Source organism: Pelodiscus sinensis, chromosome 11 (assembly GCF_052426305.1).
Source record: "Pelodiscus sinensis isolate ZL-2025 chromosome 11, ASM5242630v1, whole genome shotgun sequence".
Lineage (NCBI taxonomy): Eukaryota > Metazoa > Chordata > Testudines > Trionychidae > Pelodiscus > Pelodiscus sinensis.
In genome coordinates this window covers 6,187,230-6,199,849 of record NC_143062.1, presented here as the reverse complement: position 1 = coordinate 6,199,849, position 12,620 = coordinate 6,187,230, and the positions used below count along the sequence as shown (strand labels likewise).

Genomic DNA, 12,620 nt, shown 5'->3' with positions numbered 1-12,620 from the left:
ACCCTTCTGGCTCACATCAAAGCGAAAGCTCCATCTCTAACTCTGGGGGCAAAGCCAAGGAGGAACTTTTTGAAGAGCGGTTCTTTCAGGGCTAAGAACTCCAGGCTCTGACTACACTTAATGGGGGTGCCTGTAGCAAGGGGCCAGCTGTGGCCTCTCTCCTTGAGATATGGGGAGAGCACTGTGCCCGCCTTACATGTGCTGGAGAATGTGGGACTCCCCCTCCACTGGAGACACAGGGAGGACTGCCCTTGTGCACAGACAACATTCAGCCCGCATGCCGCTGAGCGAGTGGTGGGATGAAAGGCTGTCCAGCTATGGTGACAGCGGCAGCAGAGATCCAACTCCTGATTCTTTGTGGAACTGTGTCACTGCTCTAGCGGACCCGGGGCAGCTGTAACATGCACTGCTAAGAAAGTGCCCAGCAGTTCCCCCCATGTGTCAACATTACTAGCCTGAACCCTTAACATCAGACAAGAGAGAGCAGCCAATAAGCGAGCTGGCCATCCGACGGCAGCAAGTGCTATTGTGCAGGTCTCTGTGGATGTTATTACCTGGTCAGCGTGGGGTAGGTAGCAGAATATCCATCTTTAGCAGAATTCATCAGCTCTGGGACTCCGACACTGGAGATCTCTTCCACAGCTTTCAAGATGTTGTCTGTGTGCTCCATGTATACACTGAGACCGAACGTCAGGACAGTAAGTCAGCACAGTCGCTTCCATTACAAAACCCATTCCAGACCTCCCTCTACCCTATGCCCTTGGCTTGGAAAACCGGTTGGGCCTGGAGACTGCAGGAGCTATTCTGATTGCAGAGGAGAACAATCCTGTAAAGTCTGAGGGAAATTCATCAAACTGTCCCTGAGCTACATGTCACTGAAAATCACTGACGTGAACCTGTGCCTGCCTGCCTGCCTTTCTTTTGTTGCTAGCTCATCAGAATCTGGTTACAGCCTTCCAGAGTCAGAACTCCTTAAACTGACATGGCAGCTACACCTGAAGAAATAGGTTGGGATTAAGCAAAAATATCAAGTTATTTGTTGTGGTTTGTCCCGCTCCCACTGGTCTCAGTTAAGTTTTTTACCACTGTCCTTAACAGAGGCAGGATCATACTACACTACTGCCAAGATGCACACGCACACACTCTCACTCACTCTCTCTCACACACACACACACAGGACTGTACTGACAAGTCAGTGTAGAAAAAGCATACGGCTTTGGGGGGTCTTTCTATAGCTGAGGTCTAACAAAGTTCTTCCTTTAACTCAAGTGTTTCTGGAGGCGTAAGTACAGAGTTCTAGGCCTGGCGCTGCAGCTGCATGGTTTATGCAGATGGATGCCTCTTCAGAGTGAAGCTTGCAATAGCAGTACCCACATAAGGCTGATTTTTATCCCCTGCTCACTACAATACGAAAGACGTCAGTTTTGCTCTCAGCAGCCAAGTCGCTGCAGAGCAGCAAGCGCTTACCAGAGCAGAGCATGCAGTGCATCCCCGAACTGGCTCCCCTTCTCTCGCATGCCACCAGGCTGCACCCACGACTGGCAGAGGAACCGTTTGGCAAGGGAAGCTGGGGAAGATAATCAGTCGGGTGAGCACAGTCCTGGCCGTCGCGCACAAGACAAAGCTCTTGAACGCGTCTAATTGTGGCGCGATTCCACTTCTCTGCTGGGCACCTGCCAAAGACTCCTTAGAGATCATTACTCGCCACACTAACGAGACTGACATACGAGCCTCGTGAGTTCCTGGCCAGGCACAGTGCTTCTCATCAGTCACCTCGCTTTGGCCAGTCCCATCTGAGAATGCTCCCGCAGGGTTCCTTTCCTCCCTCCGGCTTGTGGAGCCAGGAACCAGTTTTTCCCGCTGCTGGGGCTAAGTGTCACCCCCCAAGGGAGGTTCTCCAGTGCTGACACGAGTATGCACTCAAAGCGACGTGCCAATGACAGGCGAACGTTCCCGGTGTCTCAAGCTGGCACTGGTGCTCCAGCATACGAGGGGAGGGGGAAGCCCTAAGCCTTGAGGGTTTGATCAAGGCAAGCTGCAGCCAGATCCAGGCTTTGCTTGGCAGGGGGAGGACGTGGCCCTGGCACTGCAGGGAGGTGCTTCTTGCAGGCACCACCCTTCCTGCCACTCCCATTGCCTCAGGCCCCCCCCCAAAGTTAATCCCGACCCTGTGGCAAGTCCTGAGCCTCGGTGCCTCCCCTCCATTGTCACCCCGTGGGGCTGAAGCTTGAGGGACCGGGGTGAGTCTTTTTTCCAGCTTCTCACTTGTGAGCCACATTTGTGCGGTTTTCTTCTCCTTGCTTGGTTGCCTGGTCAGCGAGGGGCTTTATTTAGTGCTTCTCACTTGTGTGTGGCCCCGGCTGTTTTTCCTGTGGGTCAGTGGCCCCTGGCCCAGAAGCGGCTCCCCGCTCCTGCTCTAGACAGACAGATGCATCTGACTGCGGCTGGCACACCTTGCCCAACCGCCCGGCAGGGAGGGAGATTCGACTGATTTGCTGTAATTGTAGCCTCGAATCACAGAGTCAGTCCCCCCACCCTCCCCTCAAATGTGACTGAGTTGTTCTGGGGGAAGGGCCGTTGGGAACACTCTCCATGGCAGAGTACATGTGACTGCACAGTTCTGGACAGTTTCGGGGATCCCAGACAGACACCATTAGCATGCAAGACTTTAGAGCTGGGGCCTGCTGAGAGAACTCTCAGTTTCAGCAGAGTCTGGGAAATGCAGGCCAGCAAGCTTCCTTGTAAAAAGATCTTTCAGCCCGCATGGCTGCTGCCCCCTTAGCAAGGGAACGCTAATCAGCTGGCAAGAGCGGCTTCTCTTGCTCTAGTAAGGCTTGTCTAGCGCTTTTCTATCACTGTGCTGTGTGGAGCCAGAAACCAAAAGGGTCAAAGTGGAACAGCCCCCCACTGGGATGCAGTTATACCTTTCTGGCTTAGCCTCATTCACTTATGTAAAAAGGCTGTAGTTACAACACCTTTATAATGGCTGACACCAGTAGTTGTATCAATTACCCCCTTAACCAAAGGAGTTCAGAATTAACTCTGTGTGTAGAACAGGCCTGAGTTAATCATGTTAGATGCTGCGCCTCAGCCATCTGGCATTTGAGCCTTCATTGCTCCTGACCCAACTCCTACTGGAGCTGTCCGTTGTGTTGTGTGACTGACGTATAACAAAGCAGATGGGAAAGAGCTTGCCACACATTTAGCGTTACTCACGTGAGTGAGTTTTCTAGACAGCCTGCTGAGACTTCGTCCCTACGGCAAGTTCTACATGCAGAGCTGAAGTCTTACAGATAAAGGATGGCATGAGACCCTGTCCAGGAACAGCAGTTCTGCACACGTTACCTATTTTCTCTTTTTTCCAGCTGGCCACAGGTTTTTCAGCAATGACCATCAGGAGCTGGGTGAGGGTGAGTGCCCCTTGGAAACTGGGGACACTGTGCTGGAAATTCAGCAGGTAGTGAAAACTCTCGCTGCAGGACAGGGAAGGAAAGGAGGAAGACACTGTAGATAAGGCATTATCATGTACATGCACAGAGAGAGAGAGGCCGTGCCAGCCCAGAAACCCTGCTAGCCTGGCATCCTCTCTCCAATGATGATCAGCACTGGAAGCTTCAATACTGGAAAACCTGGCCCACAAAGGAAGGGTCTATGTAGTCTCAGCCAGTCTGAGGCTGTGTCAGGCACGGGGATTAAAACTCACTTTATCTTAAGTTACTGGGGCTGTTCTCCCACATGAATTTTTATTCCTTCTGCTGAACCCTACCGCACTCCAGGTCTCCCTGTTAGCCAGTGGCAAGGAGTTCCACAAGCAGCATAAACCACATTGGCTTTTTATCAGTTTCAAATGTGTTGACTTTTAAATTAATTAACTCTCCCCCTTGTTCTTGTATCATAAGAACTAGGAGGTAGTACCAGCTGATCTGCCTTCCCGTCTCTGTCCTGTACCTGGATCATCTTCTCTCTCCTTTGTCAAAACAGAACAAGCCTTCTCAATATCACTAGCTCCTAATCATTCTCATGGCTTGCCTCTGGACTCCTTCTAGATCTGCTACGTCCTTTTGAGGTGGAGTGACTAGAATTGAATACGGCATTTTCAAATGAGGGCATCCTTTTGATTTGTAGGGCCAGATTCTCCAACACTGTGACACAACGGGGGAAGATTTTCAGACAGAACTCAGCAGAGAATTCCCTGGTGGAATGAGGCTTCTTAGAATCCTAGAGCTGGAAGAGACCTCAGAAGGTCATCATGTCCAGCCCCCTGCCCAAGGAAGGACCATTCCCAACTTGCTGGCCTGTCTCAGAGTCAGGGGCATGCAAGGGGGGCAGAGAAGGGATGGTAGAGCTCTGACACACCATGGAGCTGCTCCCTTTTCTGCACTGGGGTTCCTGGTCTGTTTTGCCCAGTTGGAGTCATTGCTGCCTTAGTGGGTAAGGACTCCGCTTGTCAGCCCGACTTGTAGCCCCAGGACCTAACTGTATCAGGGACGGAAGGCTGGGTGCGGGCTGGACACAATGTCTGCCAAGCCTGGGAAAGCTGCCTGACAAGTGGAGCACAAGTTTGATGCAGTGCTCTCCTGGTTGCGTGGCCATGCCTGTAAGGGGCAGAGGAGGCTCAGGGAGGGTTAAAACTCTGAAGGTTTAATCACCCCAGTAGGAGGAGGCACATCAAGATAGTTGAACCCACTGCCCAAAAACTGGGCAGAAAAAGCTAAAGCAGAAAAGCGTAGGGAGCATGCAGTAGGACTGACTTCTGCCTGCTGCTGCCCAGGCAGACTCTGGCAGCAAGTAACAGCAGGTGTGGAGTGGCCAGAGCATGTGGCACCGACCTGTCTCTGCGACACTAGAGAGAAGAGCAGCCCAGAGACCCTGGTCTGCAGAATTATAATAATTTGCAGCATTATTTTGCCACCTCCCTAGTCCTGTACCCCCCCCCCCCCCCCGTTTGCTTTTTGACCAAGAGTGTGCACCCAGAAGAGATTCACACACACGCTCTCAAGCCCCTCCTCTAACCAAGGCACCCTTCGCTGCCTTCTCAGAACATCTCAGACTGGTGCTCTCGGCTCTGTTTCCAAGTATTTCATAGAGCTCAGGTGCCTCCCCTTTCAAGACCTGTGTGTGTATTTATGCTGTCCCTGAGCATCAAGCCCCGTTTCCTAAAAATCTCAGGGACCCTGACTTGGTTTCGTCTGTCACACACTTGTGCGGAACGCCTACAGGAAATGTAGGAAACATTTGAATGTTATTCCTGTGACAGTTCTGAAGCTGCAGCACTGTTGCCTTCATTGACCCTACCTGATTAGATCCTCAAGAAGAAGAAATTCTGTCTCTCCAGGCTTTAGTCTGTCTGCAAGAATCTTGAGGGCTGACCTCAGCAAGTCACTATTTTCACGTTGAGAAAATCCACTCCTGAGGAAAAAGAGAAGAGCCCCAGAACGTCATCAATATGACAAACTGGAAGAGGGGAAGAAATGAATGTCAGTGACACAGCGGCTAAGATACGGAGCTCTTTGAAATCCATTTTCAAGAAGAAAATTAAAAGTGTGCAACTCTGTCCTAGCAATGGGAACAGAAGAGAAGAGAGAATCCTTGAAAAAAACAAGAACTTGGGTCACATGAAATTGCTTTAGCCTTTTTAGGCCACAAAAAGCATTACACTTACACACACACAAAACTGGTCAGTGAAAGTTCACACCCTTGCCTCAATGAGCGTGGTGGTGTCCAGTGGGCACTGCCTCACAGAGCGTACCCCTGGCATGAGAAAGGGCATTCCTTCAGAACCTAAACTAAGAGCTTCAGAAGATGGGATTTATTGAAAAACAACACCCCCCCCACACCCCCACCCCCTCTTGGAAATCCCATTCAAATATTTTAGGGGACTATTCAAGTTTGTCATTAATCACTTATATTTTAGTGCATGCCAAACTGACTGTCTCAGCTACTCTCAGATGTTTAAGCAGATTGGAAAGCATACAGCTGTCCTACCTCTTCTGGCTCCAATCCAAGACCTTACAGGTAACTCTGTAGCAGTGTGGCCAACCAGTGGGACTTCTGAAGAAGTCAGTATGTGGCTGTTTGCATTGGGGCCGACTCTGGGACTGGAGCGACAGACACCAACTTTGCACTGCACCAGGATGTGCTCACTGCTCTGCCCCAGGCCCTGCCCCCACACCGCCCCTTTCCCAATGTGCCTGCCCGCGCCCTTCCTTCTCCCCTCCCTCCAAACAGCTGATTGCAGCAGGGTGGAAGCTGAGGAGAAGGGGAAGCGTTGATCATGGGGCTGCCGACAGGAGGCAGGTGCCGGGGGTGGCAAAGGTAGGAGCTGAGGGGGGCTGCAGATATATTACTGTGGCTCCGGCAATGTTCATTGGTAACTTCTGGCTCCTTCCCAGGCTCAGGTGGCACCGTCACCCCTTCTGTAGTTTGAATTAGACACAGCTTGAGCGAATGCACAGCAGTTGTAATAGAACATGTGTAGATGTTCTGCACATGCGGTTTGCCACAGGAGCCCGCCAATGAAGAGGGAACACACACAGACAGCAATCAATGGGCTTTTTTAAACATACACCTCTGTAGACACCACTCCTTACACTCACCAAGCAAACAGCAGGTGAAAGGCCTGCAGCAGCTGTTGGTAACAGGCAGACATAAGCTGGTGCTCCTGAATGTTCACTCGTGGTCCATCCACCACCCCATGGTTTTCTGTAGCTAGTGCCTTGAACACAGAACAAACTGCTAATGAAATGTTATTTCAAGACGTACGGTACAGCAGTGCCCCTCTATTTCCATAAACTAAACGAGATCCGATCAGAAACCCTTGGCAATTGTGAAGCACCAAGTTTGCTGCCTTCTGACCTGGAAGTAATTGTGCATGTTCTCCATATGATCACACAGCGGTTTCAGCAGCTCCACTGCACACTGGGCAACTTCTTGAGACGACCTCCGACCCAGATGAGAGAATCCAATGTTTCTACCGCCTTTCCCCTGCAGCAAATCCCAATATTTAAAGTGACTTGCTCAGTCTTAACATAAGGAGCTCAAAGTAAGCCACAAGTGCACCACCTGACCGAGAGAACACAACTAACGGGGATTGTGCAGTTTCACTCCGCAAGTACTAAGGACACAATGGTGCAGTTCACAAGGTGCAAGACAGTCTCAGCCACAGGGACTGAGAGCACCAAGTAGGAGACCAAATGACTGTACCATTTCTAATATTGAATTCTATTGGGCAAGTGAGAGGGGGAAGAGATGGCGTCTTTTGTGAATGCACAACCTGTAAGAGGTGAGAGACTATGCCAAACACGTGAAGGAACAGTGAGATGCAGTCTGAAGGAGGACAGAATGCAAACATCAGTTATATTAACTATGGTAGCATGACATTCTCTGGTCTGTATAAGGAAAACTTGTCATTCTTACAAGAACATTTCCTCTCCCAATGGCTCAGAGAAGGGCAACAAATATAATGAGGGGTTTGGAACAGGTCCCATATGAAGAGAGATTAAAAAGATTTGGACCGTTTAGTTTAGAAAAGAGGAGACTAAGGGGGGATAGGACAGAGGTCTATAAAATCACGACTGGCATGGAAAAAGTGAATACGGAAAAGTTATTTACTTATTCCCGCAATATAAGAACTAGGGGGTCACCAAGTGAAATTAATAGGTAGCAGGTTTAAAACAAACAAAAGGAAATTTTTCTTTGCTCAGCGCAGTGTTAACCTGTGGACCTCCTTGCCAGAGGATGTGGTGAAGGCTAGGACTTTAACAGGGTTCAAAAAAGAGCTAGATAGATTCATGGAGGTTGGTCCATCAATGGCTATTAGCCAGGATGGGTAGGAATGGTGTCCCTAGCCTCTGTCTGGAAATGAGTGACCGGGGAGGGATCATGTGAGGATTCCTTGTGTTCCCTCCCTCTGGGGCACCTGGCATTGGCCACTGTGGGCAGACAGACACTGGGCTAGACAGACCGTTGGTCTGACCCAGCCTGGCTGTTCTTATGATGTACTAGGGCCCAGAGAGCTAGTACATTGGTCAGGGCCCACCAGCCATGCGGTTCTGCACTCTGCGCTGGCTCTTCCAGGTTGTAATCTGCTCGCCACAGGTGAGTACATTACATTATTTGTTGAGCCCTGACAATGGCACTTTGGCCTGCTTGCAGCTTGGCAGCAGATTTAGAATGGTCAGGTCCTGAATGCAGGGTAGTGCCCCATTCCCTCGGCTGAGAGGACTTCCAGTCAGGGCAATTACAGTCTCTCCCCCCGAATTATGGATTGTGTTCTATGCACTGTGAGAAGAGATCACCACAATGTCTCCTCCCCCACCTACCAACAACAAATCCACACCCGGGAATGCCAATGTCCATCTCTATTCTGGGCGAGCCGTGTGTTTCCAGGAGGGAATGGCTCTGTGGACCTTAGTCCTCCCACCTCCCTTCCGCCAGGAGCTGCAGGGTCCTTGGGAGCGGAGAGCCACTGCAGGCAAGGGGGCCCAGCCGCTCCCAGTCCCTGCCGGCAGCAGGGGTGCCCTGGAGAACTGTAAGCTCGGAGTCTGAGCAGACTGGCAGAGGGGATCACTGTCGAGTGATTCCATGGCGACACCCTGTGCCCCACGGGTACGATACAGTCTGTACATAGCATGCCTTGTGAGGTACCAGTGGAAAGCTCAATCTGCTGATCATCATTATCTTGTGGAAATGTGCATAGCAGCACGGTGCGTAAAGTTACACCGCTCGACTGAAACACTGCAACCACTCTCTGGCTGTATCTAGACTGGCAAGTTTTTCTGCAAAATCATCTGCTTTTGCGGAAAAACTTGCCAGCTGTCTACACTGGCCTCTTGAATTTCTGCAAAAGCACTGACGATCTCATGTAAGATTGTCAGCGCTTTTGCGGAAATACTATGCTGCTCCTGTTCGGGCGATCGGGGCTTTTTTGCGGAAAAGAGCGTCTAGATTGGCCACGGGGAAAAGCGTCCTGCCAATCTAGATGCGATTTTCCAAAAATGCTTTTAACGGAAAACTTAAATTTTTCCGGAAAATCATGCCAGTGTAGATGTAGCTTCTGAGAGACACTGCCACACCAGCGAGGGGCTACCTGCCTCATCGGCCACTCCCCAGCTGGGAGGAGGTGTAACCAAGAGGGGTGCACTAGGACAGATCAGGCAGGCTCGGGGGCACAGTCCATCTGGTAACTGTGACACCACCAGGCATGAAACTGGGGCATTGTGCCAGCAGCTGCGATGGGACCCACTCAATGGGAGAGAACCAAGGTGAGACCCCAGAGCAGTTAAGAGGGAATAAAAGGGCAGCAGCTTGAGAAGACTGCCTCCAGGGCTTGTTCAAGCGCAGAGGAGCCCCGGGCAGATCTGGCCAGTCGGGGGCCTCACAGGAAAGGGCAGATACGTCCAAGGAAGCCTGGCAACAGCAGTGCCAGGACATCAGTGAAGACTCTGTGGCTGGGTTCAGAAACCGAAACGCGTGCCCAGTAGGACTGAGCGAACAGAAGAAGTTTGCCCTTTGGGGGCTGATGGATCGGGCCCTGCAAATCTGCATCTTTCCAAATCAGCCCTGTCTGGAAAGCGGGCACAAGCCCGGTCCAACCCTTGTGTTCTCGGCCTGAAGCCTAGCGCAGACCCCTGGTCCTGAGGGCGAATTTCAGTCTCCAGCCCTCTGGCTAGTCAGCACCTGGCCCCACCTCTGCCTGTGGTACGTACCTTTAAGAAAGGGGCTCTTTTGGCAGCGGCTGGTGTCAGCATGTGCTCCAGCTTTTGGCAAAGATCATCCAGGAGGAACGCAAGCTCTGCTGGCCCTAACTGTACAATTTCTCTGGCCTACAAGGTCAAGGAAGAAAATAATTCGGTATGTCCTTCTCCATTATCCAGCCTCCAATGTAGGTACACAGGGTCTTGGGCTGTACATGGGATGGGTTACCTAAACATGGTGATGTAGGGTAACGCTGATCCCTCTGAGCCCCCATTAAACACTGGGCAGCTTTACCACCAAGAGACAGTCTAACATGTTCAAGGACTATGAATTTTTACCCTGAATCTTTATGGAAAGACTTGAAAGTAATTTAACCAGTCATGCTACAGGCCACTCAGGACATGGCAGCCAACAGCCTCAGACTAGGGATGTTAAAACAGTTAACTGGTTAAAGACTAGCACTTCATTGGTTAACCGTTTTAACGGAGGTCCTGCTGCCTGGCCCCTCTATAGCTGTGGGATCTTGCCGCAGACCCCACCACGGCCGGGGGATCCCGCCGTGGCCAGGATCCCGCCACCCAGCATGCTGGCCCCCCCTGCAACTGGGGTTGCTCTGGCCTGGTGCAGCTGGCTGTTAGCAGATGCAACTAGAATGGGCCAGTTAAGCAGTTAGCAAACAGGTAGCCTCATGCTTACCCATTAATTGTTTAACATCCCTATCTCAGACTTTTCCATGGACTGAGAAATATAAATCCCAATGACCCATCGTCAACTCTGTCTGTCTTTGTGCTGGTCAGTTTTGTGTGCGGCCTTTTCTCTGCCTTGTGTTTTTCAATCCAAGATATGGGTGTTGGGCCTATCAAATGTCAAGATCATGATTTCCCAGGTATTACCTCATTCCCTAAATGGTCCTGGACTTGATTCTGTCTACTCATCTGACATTACTGCACTGGGGGTGAGGAGCAAACCACCATCCAGCAGTGGGAATGCACCTCCAATCCAGTTTTTCCCTCTGCTGCCTCATGGACATGGACTATGCCTGCCCTAGGAAAAAGCCTTCTCTCCCTTTCCTCTCATATGCCCTGCATGGCTGATCGGGGAAACTGACCTGAGTGGACACAATGTTCTGACAGGAGCTGAGAATGGTTTGGTTGTGACATCAGTAATGTGCCATCACTAAAGCATATCTGGTTTATGACTTGCAATCCCCAGTAGTGCCAAAGGGGATAGTATGTTGCATGTGGGTAGTAGGATAGATCACAGCCAAAAGAGACCCAAGACAGCGCACCAATTGGAGGCACGCAAATAATATTTATTTGCCACACAGTTAGGGTATGTCTACACTACCCCGCTAGTTCGAACTAGGAGGGTAATGTAGGCATACCGCACTTGCAAATGAAGCCCGGGATTTGAATTTCCCGGGCTTCATTTGCATAAGCGGGGAGCCGCCATTTTTAAGACCCCGCTGGTTCGAACCCCGTGCCGCGCGGCTACACGGGGCACGAACTAGGTAGTTCGAACTAGGCTTCCTAGTTCGAACTAGGAAGCCTAGTTCGAACTACCTAGTTCGAGCCCCGTGTAGCCGCGCGGCACGGGGTTCGAACCAGCGGGGTTTTAAAAATGACGGCTCCCCGCTTATGCAAATGAAGCCCGGGAAATTCAAATCCCGGACTTCATTTGCAAGTGCAGTATGCCTACGTTACCCTCCTAGTTCGAACTAGCGGGGTAGTGTAGACAAACCCTTAGTGTGTTACTATCTGTCCTACAACCTTCTAAGGCGCCTGTCTTCTCCTGTGGGGACACAAACACCTTCCCTTGACGCAGCACAATGACTTTCTGCAGTTGGGCATAGGCCATGATGGTGCTCACCCCGTGTAGTTAAGCAGAGGAGGGCCAGTCTCCCACGCCCGTGGTGAGAATGAACCTGTTACAGCTCTGCAACAGCCTTCTGGCCCCCCTTGGCACAAGTTTACTCTGTCACACTTACCTCCGTGTGCATCTCGGAGTCCAAAATAGATTTGGTCAGCAGTCCGCAGTGCAAGATGTTGAACACCTCGAGGTCTAGTTCTCGGAAGAATGCACGGTAACTCTGCAGTGGCACGGATGGTATCCCTGACTTTTTTTCAGCAGGGTCCTGAAATGAGAGTGGCGCTGTGAGCAGCAGAATAAAACCAAAGCCTACACGTGTGCTTTGGTGAAGAACCCTACATGTAATGACACTGGTCCTACAACACAGGCCCCTGCATTGCTGGGTGCAGCGTGACAACAGCCAGAGGCACCCCTCCCTCGAGTGCAAGATTTGCTCCAGCACACGTCAGCTCCCCTCCACTTCCCCTAAATGATCCCAGCTCAGTAGGACGCTTCTCCCATATTCTGTCTCCACGTCGGTGCCCATGTGGAGCAGCAGGCTAGTCTTGGCAGAGAAGGCGAGGAATTGTCTCTGGCGGAAGTGGGGGAAACACCACCACTCTGAACTGAATAAAGCACTGCACAGTGCCTCCCTTCACCCCAGGAAGACTGACAAGATCATCCAAGAGAGCTCTGACACCTCCAGCTTCTATGGCTCTTTGGCCAGAGAAAAACGCTCAGTGGACTCGCTGCCCGACGACAACGAGCGACAAGTGGTGTGGAAGAGGAAGGCGACTGTTTAGGAAACGATTAGGTCTCGGGTACAAGTGTCAGGTCTGCCTCTAAACAGACAGTGCTGGGCATCCTACGTATCAAACAAGCACATGTTACTCTCCAGTGCTGGAATGTCTCCCACCGGAACCCAGGGATCTGAGGCAAGACACTCTTCAACTGGTCAACAGATCTGGTGGCAGCCACGCTAGTGTCAAAGGCCAAAAGGCCCTGCTCTAGGTATGGCTCGGAGAGTTCACATTCTTTTGCTGTGGGGGCTGAAAGGAACTGAGGTGGCAACAGCC

At 51.2% G+C, this 12,620-nt stretch overlaps 1 protein-coding gene across 3 annotated transcripts in view; it reads right to left on the bottom strand.

Annotated features, from left to right (window-relative positions):
- FANCD2 (FA complementation group D2) overlaps positions 1-12,620 on the bottom strand; it is a 93,796-nt gene that overhangs the window by 12,072 nt on the left and 69,104 nt on the right. For all 3 annotated transcript variants that reach the window (XM_075939570.2, XM_075939567.2, XM_075939565.2), the window contains exons 29-36: positions 11,684-11,830; positions 9,708-9,824; positions 6,856-6,984; positions 6,597-6,715; positions 5,296-5,409; positions 3,346-3,473; positions 1,468-1,567; positions 555-677 (exon numbers count right to left, since the gene is read on the bottom strand). In XM_075939570.2, coding sequence (XP_075795685.1) covers positions 555-677; positions 1,468-1,567; positions 3,346-3,473; positions 5,296-5,409; positions 6,597-6,715; positions 6,856-6,984; positions 9,708-9,824; positions 11,684-11,830 — 977 coding nt within the window. The remainder of the gene's footprint in view (positions 1-554; positions 678-1,467; positions 1,568-3,345; positions 3,474-5,295; positions 5,410-6,596; positions 6,716-6,855; positions 6,985-9,707; positions 9,825-11,683; positions 11,831-12,620) is intronic.